The sequence below is a fragment of the Trematomus bernacchii genome, unplaced genomic scaffold (assembly GCF_902827165.1).
Source record: "Trematomus bernacchii unplaced genomic scaffold, fTreBer1.1, whole genome shotgun sequence".
NCBI lineage: Eukaryota > Metazoa > Chordata > Actinopteri > Perciformes > Nototheniidae > Trematomus > Trematomus bernacchii.
Window position 1 is genome coordinate 5,191,280 of NW_022987720.1, and position 19,672 is coordinate 5,210,951.

General features: G+C 40.9%; 2 protein-coding genes and 3 non-coding genes across 5 annotated transcripts in view; all 5 read right to left on the minus strand.

The window, feature by feature from the left end:
* The window catches only part of LOC117493208, a 28,098-nt gene extending 11,666 nt beyond the window's left edge, over positions 1 to 16,432 (minus strand). The window contains exons 1-3 of the mRNA XM_034143663.1: positions 16,346 to 16,432; positions 10,063 to 10,160; positions 5,155 to 5,252 (exon numbers count right to left, since the gene is read on the minus strand). The gene's annotated coding sequence lies outside the window, so the exon portion shown is untranslated. The remainder of the gene's footprint in view (positions 1 to 5,154; positions 5,253 to 10,062; positions 10,161 to 16,345) is intronic.
* LOC117493691 lies at positions 1,063 to 1,226 on the minus strand. The gene has a single exon (XR_004557005.1). It is a non-coding gene; the product is annotated as a U1 spliceosomal RNA (small nuclear RNA).
* Positions 4,578 to 4,741, minus strand: LOC117493703. The gene has a single exon (XR_004557016.1). It is a non-coding gene; the product is annotated as a U1 spliceosomal RNA (small nuclear RNA).
* LOC117493714 lies at positions 9,486 to 9,649 on the minus strand. Its single transcript, XR_004557027.1, has one exon. It is a non-coding gene; the product is annotated as a U1 spliceosomal RNA (small nuclear RNA).
* LOC117492851 (putative nuclease HARBI1) lies at positions 16,368 to 17,752 on the minus strand. Its single transcript, XM_034143257.1, has 4 exons — positions 17,320 to 17,752; positions 17,117 to 17,232; positions 16,780 to 16,891; positions 16,368 to 16,693 (listed from the first exon to the last, which is right to left on the minus strand). The coding sequence occupies exons 1-4, from the start codon at positions 17,750 to 17,752 to the stop codon at positions 16,368 to 16,370; spliced, it is 987 nt and encodes a 328-aa protein (XP_033999148.1).
* Positions 17,753 to 19,672: the final 1,920 nt, after the last annotated feature.

Sequence of the window (19,672 nt, forward strand, 5' to 3'; positions counted from 1 at the left end):
ATGATTCAATTACAAGCACTGAGTAAATGCATTCACAAATCAATAATTTGATGTGTAAGAGCTTTCTTCAATTTAACAAAGATAAAAACGAGATAATTAGTTATTGAGGCCAAGAAGTAATGAACAAAAGACAGCGCTCAGTTTCAATCAGTAATATTATAAATAATAAATAAAAGCCAGACACCTGGATGTAGTCATGGACTTGGACCTGCATTTTAACAGCCACATTAAGGTACAAACAAAGTCAGCCTCCTACCATCTTAATAATGTATAAAGTCCGAATGAGGATTTGGAAATACTGGTCGATGCATTTAACTGAAGAAGACTTGATTACTAATAATTGTTTATCGCAGGTCTTAGAAAGAAAATTGCTCAACAGCTGCAGCTGATTCAGGACGTTGCTGCTCGAGTCCTCACTAACAAGAGAGTGGATCACATCACTGCCGTTTGAAATCTTTACACTGGCCTTACTCTGGTCAGTCAGAGTCACAATTAAACATGGAGAAGCAGCGTTCAGGTATTATGCTCCATATATCTGGAACACACTACCAGAACACTGCAGGTTAGCTGGAAGTCTCTTTTCTTTTAAACCCAGGGGGAGGACTTGTTTAATTGCCATTGCTTTTTAACAAAACTATTTATATCTTATCCTTGTATTTCTAACCCGTCTTGTCCTATTTTGGATTGTTTTAGTGAGTGTTCTCCTGGCTTTTTAATTAATTTCCCAAAATGTATTTAAATTAAGTGCATGCGTAAATGCCAAGTGAGTATTTTTCTGAAAAGGTTTATATTTAAAAATATTTTGGATAATTATTTTTACAAGAGCAGGAACTCTCCTCAGAATTTAAAATATATTTTTGTTTAAATTATATATGTGTGAGTGAATATTATTCACATTATAACTGAACCTGCTACTGGCAGCTCAGACTTTTTACAATTTGTATTCCCACTTTTACTGACGATTCAATTTAGTAAAACTCACAACCCTCTTACAGTTACATTGCTTCTCAAAATGCCAGTGTTGCAGACTTTTAAGAATATTTTTGTCATTTTACAAGTTATCAGGGGAGAGCGCGAACGCAGTCCCCCACTACCACAAATTATGCAATCGAGATTCCCACATTTGAGGAATTCGCAGAGGTCAGCTCGACCGGTGTGCAATGGCCAAGCCTCGCCCTGGGTGAACCACCTTCTTGATCATGGTATCTCCCTTGCCAGGTAAGTATGAGTTGTACACATCGGACACAGGCAGCTCATTCACACACATGATACACTGAATAATGGTGCTGCAAATATAGAGACTACCAAAAACAAAGACATATAAAAAGAGGAGGATTATCTACAGGGAATTTAACACAAAATACTGTCTTTTGTACGTAAGATGACAAAGATCTTTACATTTATCTTGGATATAACAGGGGTATATCCCATGATGCAATGCTGTATTTCCATATGAAAAGACAACAAACAAAGCACTAGTCGTATCAATTTTACTCCAACAATTGAGAAACAATCAACCAGTAAGTTTAGATAAATCGAGAATATATAATACTGTATTGAAAAGTTGTTCTATTCACGTTTATAATTTAGAGAAAATGCAAAAAACACATGTCTTCCTCGTCTTTCTCCCCCCAACTCATAATTTGATGCATAAGAGCTTTCTTCAATTTAACAAACATAAAAACGAGATAATTAGTTATTGAGGCCAAGAAGTAATGAACAAAAGACAGCGCTCAGTTTCAATCAGTAATATTATAAATAATAAATAAAAGCCAGACACCTGGATGTAGTCATGGACTTGGACCTGCATTTTAACAGCCACATTAAGGTACAAACAAAGTCAGCCTCCTACCATCTTAATAATGTATAAAGTCCGAATGAGGATTTGGAAATACTGGTCGATGCATTTAACTGAAGTAGATTTGATTACTAATAATTGTTTATTGCAGGTCTTAGAAAGAAAATTGCTCAACAGCTGCAGCTGATTCAGGACGTTGCTGCTCGAGTCCTCACTAACAAGAGAGTGGATCACATCACTGCCGTTTGAAATCTTTACACTGGCCTTACTCTGGTCAGTCAGAGTCACAATTAAACATGGAGAAGCAGCGTTCAGGTATTATGCTCCATATATCTGGGACACACTACCAGAACACTGCAGGTTAGCTGGAAGTCTCTTTTCTTTTAAACCCAGGGGGAGGACTTGTTTAATTGCCATTGCTTTTTAACAAAACTATTTATATCTTATCCTTGTATTTCTAACCCGTTTTGTCCTATTTTGGATTGTTTTAGTGAGTGTTCTCCTGGCTTTTTAGTTAATTTCCCAAAATGTATTTAAATTAAGTGTAATATATATGGTTCCTTTTGCACTACGTCCTAATGCTTTTAAAGTATTTTTGTCAAGCTCTTTAGTTGCATGCTGTTGACATGTGCTCTTAAATACACTTCCTGCCATAAAATAAACAACTTCTGGCAGCTTTTTCTTGGACAATACTTTCCAGCTCCGACAACAAGATTTATACACATTGTAATAAACAGGGTTCTTACACCTTTTCCAAAGTCAAATTCAAGCACTTTTCAAGCATTTTCAAGGTGCATTTTCAAGCTTTTCAAGCATCTTACAGCTGTTGTAAATTACATATTTATATACACATACTTATACTCAAATGATTATTTCCCTACCTCACATTAAATCAGATGTTCTTTATGCTATAAACAACCAAATGTGTGTTTCATAATAGCATTCTACATGAGGATGAAAATAAAAAATGTTAGAAAAGAAAACTAAGTTTAATATTTCAAAATGTGTGACCCATCTGTACTGGGCATCCCATATAACCTGGCTGAGCCAATATAAAACAATCAGCCAAATAACTTTTCAATATATTATTGATGACTATTTTTGAGGTACTTTTAGGTTGGCAGTAAACACAAGTCAGAGGTAAATGGTGTACTTTGACTCCACTACATGTATTTAATACCTTTAGTTACTTTACAGATGTGGATGAATGATGTGAAATATAATCAAGTGTTAAATCAGACTTTAGTTCCACCTGGAGTAAATTCACAAGCTACTCTGTAGTATACAAAGTCATTCAAACTAGCTGCAACTTTACCAGCTTTGATAACACTTTCATGATCAATCATTATAAAACATATCATATACAATTATTAGGGATGCTCCGATCGCCAATTTTGGAGCCGATCGCCGGAATCAGTATCGGCCGATACCGATATCGCTCTCTTTTCCTCTCTCCCCCTCTCTCTCTCCTGACAGCCCGTCAGTATCTCCTGCAGCTCACTGATCCAGTAATGAGCGACCCGACAGTGAAGAATAAATATATTTTAACTAGTTTAGCTTGTTCCAGAGGTAGATAAAATAGCTAAGTGTGTTAGGTCTAACTCTTAATGTGTGTTCTGCTCCGCTCACCGGTCCGTCACAGCGGGTGGAGCTGCAGGATTTCTGCTTCACACACGCGTTGCATACCACTATTTTATTGTCATTTTCGGACACTTAAAATACTGCCAGACTAGTGAAGCCATTTTGGCGAGCTTGTTTTGCCGCGCACAGAGAAAAGTGTCATGTATTTTACATGCAACGTTAGCCTAATCTAAAATGTTCTACTACAGCGTACCTTTTGTGTGGTGTGTGGCTCGTCAGCGCAGACTCTCGCATCGTTATTGTTGCACACTTTGCAGGAGGCTACTCTTGGGCTTCGCTTGACCCTCGTCTTAGCCATGGCTTGTATTTGTCTTCTGCTAGCCAACGCTCGTTGAAACGGCAACCTCCTGGCATACTGTCATCTATCACTCATCAGAATGCCCAGGTCACACACGTAACAAAAACACTTGCAGGTCACGCGCATAGCGCGGGACGGCCGGAGCGGAGCTGTTTTATGTAAAAGCGAAGCAATTAAGCGCGCTCCGACTTCTTTATTTTCTTTTAATCTAAAAAGCGAAGTAAAGCATTTACAATTTCAAGCACTTTATCCCAAATTCAAGCACCATTCCCAAAATTCAAGCACTTTTCAAACCTTGAAAACACCTCAACAATTTCAAGCATTTTCAAGGATTTCCAGCACCCGTACGCACCCTGAATAAAGTAAAAAAAACCTGTTGATACACTCGTGGAAAGAATATGACTATTTACCCACAATAAAGATGTAGGGATATTTCCTGGAAGTACTGCAATAACAGTTAGATGCGATTGGACAAAACAAGTCCCCATACAACTCTAGGTTCCGAAAATCGACATATTAAACGGTCAGAGCATGCGTAAATGCCAAGTGAGTATTTTTCTGAAAAGGTTTATATTTAAAAATATTTTGGATAATTATTTTTACATGAGCAGGAACTCTCAGAATTTAAAATATATTTTTGTTTAAATTATATATGTGTGAGTGAATATTATTAACATTATAACTGAACCTGCTACTGGCAGCTCAGACTTTTTACAATTTGTATTCCCACTTTTACTGACGATTCAATTTAGTAAAACTCACAACCCTCTCAGTTACATTGATTCTCAAAATGCCAGTGTTGCAGACTTTTAAGAATATTTTTGTCATTTTACAAGTTATCAGGGGAGAGCGCGAACGCAGTCCCCCACTACCACAAATTATGCAATCGAGATTCCCACATTTGAGGAATTCGCAGAGGTCAGCTCGACCGGTGTGCAATGGCCAAGCCTCGCCCTGGGTGAACCACCTTCTTGATCATGGTATCTCCCTTGCCAGGTAAGTATGAGTTGTACACATCGGACACAGGAAGCTCATTCACACACATGATACACTGAATAATGGTGCTGCAAATTAGAGACTACCAAAAACAAAGACATATAAAAAGGGGAGGATTATCTACAGGGAATTTAACACAAAATACTGTCTTTTGTACGTAAAATGACAAAGATCTTTACATTTAACTTGGATATATATCAGGGGCATATCCCATGATGCAATGCTGCATTTCCATATCAAAAGACAACTAAAAATCACTAGTTGTATCAATTTTACTCCAACAATTGAGCAACAATCAACCAGTAAGTTTAGATAAATCGAGAATATATAATACTGTATTGAAAAGTTGTTCTATTCACGTTTATAATTTAGAGAAAATGCAAAAAACACATGTCCCACATTTACAACCCCCACAACTCACATTTCAAACACTTCCTCTCTCTTTATTTGCTGCTGGTGGCGGGCAACTGACATTCTGGTACTGCCATCTAGTGGTCTGGAGTGGTAACAATGATGGTTCTGCAAATATAAAGGCAACGCATTAACACAAACAGCAGCCTCCAAAATAAACCCATCTTTCTAACAGTTTAAACAATAACTAAACATGATGTGTTAATATACATGAAATGATGATTCAATTACAAGCACTGAGTAAATGCATTCACAAATCAATAATTTGATGCGTAAGAGCTTTCTTCAATTTAACAAAGATAAAAACGAGATAATTAGTTATTGAGGCCAAGAAGTAATGAACAAAAGACAGCGCTCAGTTTTAATCAGTAATATTATAAATAATGAATAAAAGCCAGACACCTGGATGTAGTCATTGACTTGGACCTGCATTTTAACAGCCACATTAAGGTACAAACAAAGTCAGCCTCCTACCATTTTAATAATGTATAAAGTCCGAATGAGGATTTGGAAATACTGGTCGATGCATTTAACTGAAGTAGACTTGATTACTAATAATTGTTTATTGCAGGTCTTAGAAAGAAAATTGCTCAACAGCTGCAGCTGATTCAGGACGTTGCTGCTCGAGTCCTCACTAACAAGAGAGTGGATCACATCACTGCCGTTTGAAATCTTTACACTGGCCTTACTCTGGTCAGTCAGAGTCACAATTAAACATGGAGAAGCAGCGTTCAGGTATTATGCTCCATATATCTGGAACACACTACCAGAACACTGCAGGTTAGCTGGAAGTCTCTTTTCTTTTAAACCCAGGGGGAGGACTTGTTTAATTGCCATTGCTTTTTAACAAAACTATTTATATTTTATCCTTGTATTTCTAACCCGTCTTGTCCTATTTTGGATTGTTTTAGTGAGTGTTCTCCTGGCTTTTTAGTTAATTTCCCAAAATGTATTTAAATTAAGTGTAATATATATGGTTCCTTTTGCACTACGTCCTAATGCTTTTAAAGTATTTTTGTCAAGCTCTTTAGTTGCATGCTGTTGACATGTGCTCTTAAATACACTTCCTGCCATAAAATAAACAACTTCTGGCAGCTTTTTCTTGGACAATACTTTCCAGCTCCGACAACAAGATTTATACACATTGTAATAAACAGGGTTCTTACACCTTTTCCAAAGTCAAATTCAAGCACTTTTCAAGGTGCATTTTCAAGCTTTTCAAGCATCTTACAGCTGTTGTAAATTACATATTTATATACACATACTTATACTCAAATGATTATTTCCCTACCTCACATTAAATCAGATGTTCTTTATGCTATAAACAACCAAATGTGTGTTTCATAATAGCATTCTACATGAGGATGAAAAATAAAAAATGTTAGAAAAGAAAACTAAGTTTAATATTTCAAAATGTGTGACCCATCTGTACTGGGCATCCCATATAACCTGGCTGAGCCAATATAAAACAATCAGCCAAATAACTTTTCAATATATTATTGATGACTATTTTTGAGGTACTTTTAGGTTGGCAGTAAACACAAGTCAGAGGTAAATGGTGTACTTTGACTCCACTACATGTATTTAATACCTTTAGTTACTTTACAGATGTGGATGAATGATGTGAAATATAATCAAGTGTTAAATCAGACTTTAGTTCCACCTGGAGTAAATTCACAAGCTACTCTGTAGTATACAAAGTCATTCAAACTAGCTGCAACTTTACCAGCTTTGATAACACTTTCATGATCAATCATTATAAAACATATCTTATAAAACGGACACGTCAAATCAAGCAATCTGATTGGTTCTTAGCCGTGATATACTGAGCGTATACCACGGGTAGAATTGTAAGTTACTTTTCACAACAAGTCAGTATCCCTCCGCGTCTGAGAAAAACAATATACAGTTGGGCTGAAAAGCAAACTGCTTGCAGTTTGCTTTTCAAACTGGAACAAGAAAGCAGCGGAGAAGTAACGGGGCAGAAACCCTCCTTTTTACGCAGCGGTCCAGACATAGACATCAAACGGCAAAAACATATTCAGTGTGCAGTTCCTTTGGCATTAGGGCAGGGATATTTAGATACTTTCCAAGGTTTGACATTAATTGTGCTACTTTTAAAGCAAGCAACGATGTTTTCAAATCTGTAATCAAAAAGGTCCGCAAAAACATTTAAGATGAACTTCGACCTCCGGGGGGGTCTTACTATGGAGGAGTGGATTGAGGAGTGCCTATCTCCAGAACAAAAAGCACCTAAACGACGACATGTAGAGCTACGTGAAGAGCAGGTAGTAGACCAACTGGAAAAGTATCACCATTCACCAGCTTTCTGATGCGGGTCTTGAAACAAAGCAGAGAAATTATGACCGTTAGTGGCCACAGGTGCGAAAGCTCTCTCCAGAGCTACTGGAAGCCGAATCTCGGGGACCGGAGAAAGTGGAGCAATATTCTCTCCACGCCAAGCAACAGCCTAGAACAACCTCAGCCTATACAAGTAACCACGTAAGCCATGCTACTGATGCTGGACAGTTTTTCAGTGGGTGCACAATAAACGGCAACATACACATTAATGTAAATAAATAGCCAAATAATGGATCAACGCTCTCCGTCTAATATGTTCGCTAGCTGTTGTTAGTGTTGTTGCATAGCAACCACCTCGCACTATGTTTCGTGCAGAAGGCAACGGAGGGACTATTTTATTTTGAACATCATTATTTACTAATAACAACTATTTAAATTAGAGTGTGTATTTTTCTTTCATATTGCCACACTTGGTAACCGTTTTATAAAAGCAATAGCTCACTTCAGGCCGTGATATATGGCCATTATATCACAGTTAAGGGGGTTGTCGACCCTCCGCTTCGCGTCGGGCCGAACCACGCCCCTTAACTGTGATATAATGGCCATATACCACGGCCTGTCGTGAGCTATTGCTTAAATATACAATTATTAGGGATGCTCCGATCGCCAATTTTGGAGCCGATCGCCGGAATCAGTATCGGCCGATACCGATATCGCTCTCTTTTCCTCTCTCCCCCTCTCTCTCTCCTGACAGCCCGTCAGTATCTCCTGCAGCTCACTGATCCAGTAATGAGCGACCCGACAGTGAAGAATAAATATATTTTAACTAGTTTAGCTTGTTCCAGAGGTAGATAAAATAGCTAAGTGTGTTAGGTCTAACTCTTAATGTGTGTTCTGCTCCGCTCACCGGTCCGTCACAGCGGGTGGAGCTGCAGGATTTCTGCTTCACACACGCGTTGCATACCACTATTTTATTGTCATTTTCGGACACTTAAAATACTGCCAGACTAGTGAAGCCATTTTGGCGAGCTTGTTTTGCCGCGCACAGAGAAAAGTGTCATGTGTTTTACATGCAACGTTAGCCTAATCTAAAATGTTCTACTACAGCGTACCTTTTGTGTGGTGTGTGGCTCGTCAGCGCAGACTCTCGCATCGTTATTGTTGCACACTTTGCAGGAGGCTACTCTTGGGCTTCGCTTGACCCTCGTCTTAGCCATGGCTTGTATTTGTCTTCTGCTAGCCAACGCTCGTTGAAACGGCAACCTCCTGGCATACTGTCATCTATCACTCATCAGAATGCCCAGGTCACACACGTAACAAAAACACTTGCAGGTCACGCGCATAGCGCGGGACGGCCGGAGCGGAGCTGTTTTATGTAAAAGCGAAGCAATTAAGCGCGCACCGACTTCTTTATTTTCTTTTAATCTAAAAAGCGAAGTAAAGCATTTACAATTTCAAGCACTTTATCCCAAATTCAAGCACCATTCCCAAAATTCAAGCACTTTTCAAACCTTGAAAACACCTCAACAATTTCAAGCATTTTCAAGGATTTCCAGCACCCGTACGCACCCTGAATAAAGTAAAAAAAACCTGTTGATACACTCGTGGAAAGAATATGACTATTTACCCACAATAAAGATGTAGGGATATTTCCTGGAAGTACTGCAATAACAGTTAGATGCGATTGGACAGAACAAGTCCCCATACAACTCTAGGTTCCGAAAATCGACATATTAAACGGTCAGAGCATGCGTAAATGCCAAGTGAGTATTTTTCTGAAAAGGTTTATATTTAAAAATATTTTGGATAATTATTTTTACATGAGCAGGAACTCTCAGAATTTAAAATATATATGTGTGAGTGAATATTATTAACATTATAACTGAACCTGCTACTGGCAGCTCAGACTTTTTACAATTTGTATTCCCACTTTTACTGACGATTCAATTTAGTAAAACTCACAACCCTCTCAGTTACATTGATTCTCAAAATGCCAGTGTTGCAGACTTTTAAGAATATTTTTGTCATTTTACAAGTTATCAGGGGAGAGCGCGAACGCAGTCCCCCACTACCACAAATTATGCAATCGAGATTCCCACATTTGAGGAATTCGCAGAGGTCAGCTCGACCGGTGTGCAATGGCCAAGCCTCGCCCTGGGTGAACCACCTTCTTGATCATGGTATCTCCCTTGCCAGGTAAGTATGAGTTGTACACATCGGACACAGGAAGCTCATTCACACACATGATACACTGAATAATGGTGCTGCAAATTAGAGACTACCAAAAACAAAGACATATAAAAAGGGGAGGATTATCTACAGGGAATTTAACACAAAATACTGTCTTTTGTACGTAAAATGACAAAGATCTTTACATTTAACTTGGATATATATCAGGGGCATATCCCATGATGCAATGCTGCATTTCCATATCAAAAGACAACTAAAAATCACTAGTTGTATCAATTTTACTCCAACAATTGAGCAACAATCAACCAGTAAGTTTAGATAAATCGAGAATATATAATACTGTATTGAAAAGTTGTTCTATTCACGTTTATAATTTAGAGAAAATGCAAAAAACACATGTCCCACATTTACAACCCCCACAACTCACATTTCAAACACTTCCTCTCTCTTTATTTGCTGCTGGTGGCGGGCAACTGACATTCTGGTACTGCCATCTAGTGGTCTGGAGTGGTAACAATGATGGTTCTGCAAATATAAAGGCAACGCATTAACACAAACAGCAGCCTCCAAAATAAACCCATCTTTCTAACAGTTTAAACAATAACTAAACATGATGTGTTAATATACATGAAATGATGATTCAATTGCAAGCACTGAGTAAATGCATTCACAAATCAATAATTTGATGCGTAAGAGCTTTCTTCAATTTAACAAAGATAAAAACGAGATAATTAGTTATTGAGGCCAAGAAGTAATGAACAAAAGACAGCGCTCAGTTTTAATCAGTAATATTATAAATAATGAATAAAAGCCAGACACCTGGATGTAGTCATGGACTTGGACCTGCATTTTAACAGCCACATTAAGGTACAAACAAAGTCAGCCTCCTACCATCTTAATAATGTATAAAGTCCGAATGAGGATTTGGAAATACTGGTCGATGCATTTAACTGAAGTAGACTTGATTACTAATAATTGTTTATTGCAGGTCTTAGAAAGAAAATTGCTCAACAGCTGCAGCTGATTCAGGACGCTGCTGCTCGAGTCCTCACTAACAAGAGAGTGGATCACATCACTGCCGTTTGAAATCTTTACACTGGCCTTACTCTGGTCAGTCAGAGTCACAATTAAACATGGAGAAGCAGCGTTCAGGTATTATGCTCCATATATCTGGGACACACTACCAGAACACTGCAGGTTAGCTGGAAGTCTCTTTTCTTTTAAACCCAGGGGGAGGACTTGTTTAATTGCCATTGCTTTTTAACAAAACTATTTATATCTTATCCTTGTATTTCTAACCCGTCTTGTCCTATTTTGGATTGTTTTAGTGAGTGTTCTCCTGGCTTTTTAGTTAATTTCCCAAAATGTATTTAAATTAAGTGTAATATATATGGTTCCTTTTGCACTACGTCCTAATGCTTTAAAAGTATTTTTGTCAAGCTCTTTAGTTGCATGCTGTTGACATGTGCTCTTAAATACACTTCCTGCCATAAAATAAACAACTTCTGGCAGCTTTTTCTTGGACAATACTTTCCAGCTCTAACAAGATTTATACACATTGTAATAAACAGGGTTCTTACACCTTTTCCAAAGTCAAATTCAAGCATTTTCAAGGTGCATTTTCAAGCTTTTCAAGCATCTTACAGCTGTTGTAAATTACATATTTATATACACATACAACCCCTATACTGCCAACCGCGCCTCCAACCCCCAGCCACATCTCTAGCAACACAGGTATCTGAGAAGCACACTTTAAAAAAATGGGCAGAGCGAGAAAGATTTACAATACATTACAGTCACGGCCAAACTTTAACAAAGCCTTATACAAAACACCGCTATCGAACTAAAACATTTGTGACAATCATACAACCAACCATCAATCTGGAAAAGAAAATAAGTTATGCGCATTTTTCTTCGGGGGAAACTGTTAACAGGTGGTCTGTCTATCCTCAGTTGTAGCAGTTAGTCTCACTGGCTTGACTGCAATGCACCGCAACGTGGCCAATGTCGCCACACCTGTAACATTTCACCTTATTACAACGTCTCTGGATGTGACCAAGCCCACCGCAGGAGTAGCACTTCCGGTCGTTGGCATGCCCAGTCACGAGCCATGTGTCCTTGGTCTCCACACCGATAACAGAACATTTCCTTGCCTCGTCCCCTGCTGCTGCTGCTGCCGCCACGACCACCATCAACGCCACCATCAACGCCGCCATCAACGCCACCACCGCCACCAGGACCACCATCAACGCCGCCGCCACCACGACCACCATCAACACCGCCGCCAGTGGGGCAATGCTTGGCCTTTTGGTTTCTAAACAACATCGTTTTGGCCATAGCATGCGTGATCACGCAGGAGGACGTGACCTCTGGCACCACTGTAGAGCTCTCCTCAAACCCAGACTCAATCAGACCACCAGTCACTAAAAATGCAGGGAGAACATCAGTCCAGACTCTGCTACCTGCCAAACCGTTGCCCAGAATGAAATGTATCCCCTCGATTGGCAAAGCTGGACGTACACCAACAGCTACTTCACCTTTAACAAGGTCACAGTCAATATACATCTTATGAACAGGAATAGGAAGAACTTTTAATCCCATCCCCCAACTCAGAACTGTGTCACCTGTGTCACTTTCATCAGACAAAGGCAAAACAGAGTCAACAATATAGGAGTCAAAAGCCCCTGTGTCCCGCAAGATTTTGATTGGAACTCTGACATTACCACCTACCAATGACACCAAGCAGTCTCGTATAAATGGAGCATAAAATGCCAAAACCTCAGATCCACATAAGTGGGATGTAAGCACATCGGCAACACCGCAGCTTTTCACAGGAGCAGCCAACACAACAGGCCCAACAAAATATCTTCCTCCCTCAGATTTTGCTCTCAGCGCAGGACATTCTGCCTTCCAATGGCCTTTTTCACGACAGTAGTGGCAATTATCAATGTTCACCATTTTGTCCACATCAGATTTGACCAAACCCAATTTCCTTGGATCCATCCCAAACAAACCAACAGCCTTTCTACTTCCTTCAAAAACAGTTAGGGCCCGAGAGCACCCTCCGGACCTGCTCTTATGAAGCAACACAAACTCATCAGCTGCCACAGCAGCTCCAACCGCAGAAGTTTTCTTGTGTTCTGTTATGTATGTGGCAATGCTATCAGGAATAATATTTTTGAACTGTTCCAAAATCATGAGTTCACACAAATCGTCAAAAGAAGCAATGTCAAGAGCAGTTAACCAACGCTTAAAATGAACAGACAAATCCCTCGCCATCTCCACATATGTTTGACCTTGTTTATGCTCAAAGGACCTAAAACGCTGTCGATAGGCCTCTGGCACCAGTTCATATGCTCTAAGCACCGCCAATTTTATTTTAATATAGCTAGAGCTATCTTCCAGACATAAAGAGGAATATGCGGACTGTGCTCTTCCTGTGAGAACACACTGAAGCATCAGAGCGCAGTCTGCATCAGGCCAATCTCTAGCTCTACGTTCAAATAACAAAAAAAACGTGTCAGGATCACTTTCATTAAAGTGAGGTAACAAGCGCAAGTTATTAACAACAAAACGATGAGGAGACCAGAGGCCTGTACTACGAAGCTGGATTTTCCTAACCTGGATATGTTTGAGTTAGCCGGTTGGCCTAATCCAAAACATACGCGCTGGCGCTAAGCTGTACTACGACGCCGGTTATCAAGTGGATCGCTCAAGCCAGCCGTGTCCTATCTAGTTAGGTGCGCGTTCACATAAAAGGGGTGGTATTTGGAGCATTCGACCAATCGGAATCGTGGAGAAACCACGAGCTACATATTTCACGGCCGAGGAGCAGACAGTAATTATGAGCCGCTATGAAGATCTTAAACACATCTTGAAAGCCAAAAGCAGTACCCTTGCGGCTGCCAAACGTCGCCAACAATGTTGGCAGGACATTGCAGACTCCGTGAATGCGTAAGTAAAATAAGTATGTATATATATATATATATATATATATATATATATATATATATAGGCCTATAGGCTATATGCAACAGCGTGCAGAGCTGCACATCTTTAAAAAGTGTATTGGATGCACGCCAGTCATGTACAAAAATAAATCCGGCGCTTCCAGATTAATGTTCTACTTTATAGGATAAATAGACCAAATTGATCATTGAGTGGCAGCCTTTTTTGCATTATAATATCATCGACCGAGGGTCACAAGTGGACTTTAAGCCTAATATTTTTGTAATCCTTTTCATTTATAGAACTTTTTTTTAATTCAAGCTGTACATGACGTTTTTTTTTCGTTTTTCAGATGTAACCCTGGCGGGTCTAAAAGGACTTGGGAGCAAATGAGTGAAATATAAAAACATCATTCAATCTGGTAAATTTCCCTCTTTTGCGATCTTAAAAATATAACTACACGTTTAGTATTGCTTCAATTAGTCTGTGTTTCATAACTGTATAGGAAAGCAGTCACATTTTTTCACAATTCTTGCAGCCAACAAGAAAAGAAATGAGCAGAGGAAGACAGGAGGGGGCCCTCCTCCAGCAGCTTTCACCCCTGCCGAGGAGCTGGCCCTCAGCAAAAATGTGGGTCGGCCCTTGATGGCAGGGGTGGAAGGGGGGGTCTCTACAGACCCTGGTGGCAGCAGCTCACACCACCTTTTTATACAGGGTAAGAGTCAGGGAGCTTTAAACAGCTGGGATGCTATACAACACAATTATATATCTATTTTTGTGGGAGTAAGTGACATGTAGGCCTATTTTATTGTTCTGCAGATGATGGGGAGAACGTGGTGTTGCTGCCCCCCCCAAATCACCCACTACCTCATACAGAGGTAACGTAACCTTTGGTATGTCGCCCTATATGGTCGCTGAATATGGATAACACAGACCATTGACATTTCTTATTTTTTTCAGGAGTGCCTGGATGATGATGAGACGCTGTCTGTGTTCTCAGAGAGCGCTCTGCCGGTATACTTTAGTATTTTGTTACCAATGATATGAACTTCTCAATTTGCCTCAAACACAGACAGAGAGGGTGTGGACACGTTGCTTTAATTGATTAATTAATTTGATTACTTGCACATGGTGGTGGTCTGCACATGGGACAAATGACTACTCTCTATTGAAAAGATATTTGCTGTGCTCAATTTGCAGGAAGAAGGAACTCTTCCACCCTCGCAGCCTGGGCCCTCCACATCTAGGGCCTCCACATCTAGGCCTTCATCACGACAAGTAATTAATTAAACTAAATGTAAAAGTATAGGCAACTTTAAAATGCTCAGCTTTCTTGCTGTGAGCCATGCTTGAATGTTAAAGCAACATATATGTGTTTCATGTGTTTCAGGCTGAAGCAGACTCTGTGAGGGCCCTTTATAAACGGACCCTCGTCCAAACCATCAAAATAAATGCCCAAACCATGGAAATAAATGCCCTACGCATACGAAAAATGAAGTTGGAGGTTGAAAAACTAGAAAGAGAAAGACAGGTAATTTTGTAACATTCTGTCATTTATTTTCAAGTCAAATGAAAGGTGCATAAGGTGACCTTTATCTTTTAGGATACCTAAAAGAGAAATCCCTTTTTTCTTTACTGAAAAAGTAAACCAAAAATAATGTGTTTTTCTCTTTTTCCTTCAGGAATGGCTGACAAAATAAAAACCTACATAAATCACCCAAGGCCTCTGTGTGTTTTTTTTAATGTATTATGCAAATAAGACTGTGATGGCATCTCTGACAGCCCTGCCAGTAGGGTAGTCTAGGGCAGCGACGTGCTGTCAGTGGAGGCAGGGGAGGCAGAGCCTCACCTGTCATACTCCAATGTAACGGAAAAACAATTAAAGAAAAACTAAATAATAATAATAATAAAATATCTCCACTGATCTTGTGTAAATGTGATTTCTGTATTATTCCAATCGCATTTTATAGTCAAAATCAGCAAATTTGCCGAGCTCCGCTACGGGAGCGATGAGAAGTGAGGCAGGGACGTGCTCTGCCTCTCGTAAGCCCACAGTAACTTGCTGGAGCGCGGGCACTAATTTTGTGAGCGCGCTCAAGCCATTTACTGTGGGGTGAGGTGAGGCACAGATCAGCTCTGCCTCACTTCAGAATGCGTCACCCCACAGAAACTGGCTGGAAAGCGGGCCCTAAGCGCATGCCTGTTCCCATCTCACTGTAGGTCACCAATGTAATGTTTGTAGATCCCTTTATTACATTTATCCTCGCCATCCATAGTCTCTAAATAACTTATTTCACGTATATATGATATTTAGGCTCGCTGGTCTCATCGTACAATGGCAATGAAAAAAGCACCAGGGGAGGCAGCCATAACCTCTGCCGCACTGAAGGGGGCGCACGTGAGCCCACAGGTTCTTGTTGCTACTGTTATTCTACCGCAAACAACAAACTAGACTTTTGAAACTACAGGAAGATAAGGAGGACTTTTACAAAACAGTAATAGAGATTGTTGTCCAGAAGGATAGCATGGACTTATATTCATCTTCAAGTCAAGGTAAGACCACAAATGTAATGAAAATGGGATCTTACTTAGAAAAAACAATCCAATATTTAGATTTTGGGTATCCTTTTGTTGAACGGTCTGTTTAAAATGAATCATAGCATCAGACTAAAAAAGCTTTTGAAAATAACAGAATATTTCGATTAAGGTCAAAATAGGCTATAATATTTGTAAATCTGACTCTGAAAGAGTCAGTGCCTCACCAGCCATGAACCTCACCGCACGTCACTGGTCTAGGGTGATGGGGTCGACCACATCTGGAGGTTGGGGGTTTGCAGGAGGGGCCCTCTCCTTCCTCATGGTGGCGATGTTGTGCAGCACAACACAGGCAGTGATAATGCGGCAAGCTCTTTCAGGGGCCACTCTGAGCCCCCGCAGGCAGGTGAATCTGGCCTTCAGTATACCAAAGGTCATTTCTATCCTGACCCTGGTCTTGGCATGGGCCACATTGAAACTGGTTTGTGGCCCTTCACCAGGGTCAGGATAGGGGGTCATGAGGAATGGCTGGCAGGCATAACCCCTGTCCCCGAGCAGCACTCCACTGAAGAGCCCTGAAGAAAAAGGAATATTTCCACAATAAGTACCACAAAAGGCAGCTTAAGAAGCACAAAACAATAAGAATGTACAGTTGCCATACCCTGCTCCAGTTTGTGACACAATGATGACTCTGAGAATATCCTTGAGTCATGGACTGATCCAGGCCACTTTGCCTCAAGGCTGGTGATGACACACCTGTGGTCACAGGTGGCCTGCGGTCACAGGTGGCCTGCAAAAGCATGTGGGGTTAACAAGCCTACTTCCACAATAAGAGCATCATAGTCAGTGTAGCATCAATGTTCATTTGAAATACGTCCATGTTATAGATAAAGATAGTCCAAGTGTGACACATGTACTGTGTGAATATTTAAATGTGTGAGTTCCTTTTATCACCCAGACTTCAATGTGTGTTCTGTAAGTGAATGTGCAAGATTTACCTGAATGTTGAGGCTGTGGATGGATTTGCGATTGACATAATCGCCTTCATTTTCTCCCAGGGACGCAGAGATCGGAATGTGTGTGCAGTCAATACAGCCAAGCACCCTGGGAAACCCTATTAAATAGTAGGCTGCATTTATTATACAACAGTGTACGTCATAGGAACAACATTCACTGTAAAGATATAATCGCATATCAATACCTGCCATGCTGTAAAATCCCTCTTTGATCGTCTGCGTGGGACATGTGCCAGGAAACACAATAAAGGACTCTGCGAGCCCTGTCAGAGCATGTGCGACCTTATGAATAGCACTGCAGACTGTATTCTTGCCAAGGTTCTCTGCATCCCCCACGGCATAAAGAAAACTGCCGGTTGCAAAGAATCGCAAAGCAATACATACAGTCTGCGGCACTGTAAGGGCACAACTCCGATGTGTGGCATTAGCAATATATGGCTCGAGGAGCTGACACAGATAAGTCAGCCCTTCTGACGAGAACTTGTATCTTTCATACAAATACTCTTCAGGGAAAGCCAAAGGGTTTATTCTGTCCCTAAATATCCTCTCCAGCCTGAGAGCACCTCTCACAATCTGAGCGCCAAGCTCCACAGTGTCATCCACAAATGCCGACGTCATTTTCACAGAGATCTCATTGGTCGATAGGCGGAGCTTTTATAGGCTGATCTCTTAGCCTGCCCCCTAACCTGCTCCGGAGCAGGTTTGCCGCTCAGCATAAGTTACCATGGAAATCTAGCCTGCTAAAAAGAGAACCAGCGTCGTAGGACCGGAAAGCCCGAGCTTTCCCTGAAGTTAGCCGGCTAAGCGAAAATCCAGCTTCGTAGTACAGGCCTCTGGGCACCTGTTCACCCTGCCCCTCACCGGACAACGCGCCATCTCTGAGCCTAGACAGACGATATCCCTCCATCTCTAGCTTGGCTTTCTCAGATTCTTGTCGAATCCGCTCCACCGTGATTTCCTTTTCAATTTCCAACTCACACTTTATTCTGTCATGTTCCCGGTCATGTTCATACTTTATTCTGTCATGTTCCCGGTCATGTTCATACTTTATTCTGTCATGTTCCCGGTCATGTTCATACTTTATTCTGTCATGTTCCCGGTCATGTTCATACTTTATTCTGTCATGTTCCAGCTGCAACAATAACATTTCTTTCTGCTGCTCAAACGAAAGTGCACTAGCCTGAAAAAGAGGTTTGAACAAAACCTCCTCTTTCTCTGCAGACAACACTCCTGTCTCCCGTAATGTCGACACTATAGAGTCTCTTATGTTCTCTTTCATCCTCTTATCACTGACAATAGACACAGAGAAATGCTCATCAATCAAGAGCAGCTGCTCTTTTGATAAAGTGCAAAGAGACTCCTGAGACGGAGCTTTAATGAATGCTTCTACGTCAGCCATATTATATTACAACGACCCCTCACTGGAACACAACACCGGACTTTTAAACCGAGAGAAGAGCAAAAACTAAACTAAACTAAAACAGACACCACAGCGTTTATTATACGTACCAAGTGGAACAATACTAACTTCTTGATTGGAGTTTCCCCACTAACTATTGACCATCCCACTGACTAATCTCCTCCCTAGTCTTCATGCAGTTACTTGTGGTGGGTATTTATGCACTGGAGACCGCCGGCCAAGCAAAGCGACTAGCAGGCTAGCAACACTACTGAGACCACGGCCATGCTCCCAAGCCGAAGCTTCAACCACTTTCTCTGCAACACTACACACCCCGCTCAACAATCCCAAGGGAACCGCCGCTTAACCTGCCAGGGAAAACTCTGCACTGCTCCACATACAACGCACCAACAAACCCACACGTGTCAACGAGAGAGAAAGGAAAAAAAACAAAAACAAACAGCTGACCACGGCCAAGATCAACTAGCAACCACTCTCCCGAAATATAATACAAAACAAATTAAAGCCTCACAAAGTAATCTAATAAAGTCCCCAAACAACGATCTGAAATATACTGTCCTCCCCACATGCGGTCTAATGAGCCGAAACACAGAAACCGGCCGCACTGCATGCGCTCCCAACACACTTTACACACGCGCACCACTCCTAACACAAATCTTACCTATCTGTTGCTGTAGTACAGATAAGAGAAGCGGCCTACAGCTCAAAATAGCAATGACACAGGGTGCTCCTCTCCACGATCAGTTAAACTACGTCTGCACGCTGCGCATCAGGCAAGTGTGCTAGATGAGACTGGTAGTGGATTTAGCGAATGTCAACGGGGGGGGGGGTGGTAGTGGAGTACAGAGCTTCGTGACCACAGAGCGTGTGAACGTTGTGATCAGCTGTTTAGCGCAGTGCTGCTGTACAGACCGACGTTAACAGCAGCCCTGTCTGTGCACACGGAGACCGACTCTGTCGTCCGGTGATCTAACCGCCTTCTGGAAAAGCTTCACAAGTATGTCGGTACGCAAATGCGCTTTGTGACACAAGTGACGGTACGCATTTCAGATTGTTGCCGCGCATGCGTACCAGTTATGTTATACCAGTTCAATTGTAAAAGCTCTAGAGTGGTGTGA

Bases quoted from the DNA above. Each gene is read 5' to 3' on its own strand.
- LOC117492851 (XM_034143257.1), bottom strand. From the start codon at position 17,752: ATGACGTCGGCATTTGTGGATGACACTGTGGAGCTTGGCGCTCAGATT. The intron at 17,233-17,319 runs GTATTGATATGC...ACTATTTAATAG, and splicing joins GGGATTTTACAGCATGGCAG to GGTTTCCCAGGGTGCTTGGC. The intron at 16,694-16,779 runs GTATGGCAACTG...CTTTTTCTTCAG, and splicing joins GTGTCACAAACTGGAGCAGG to GGCTCTTCAGTGGAGTGCTG.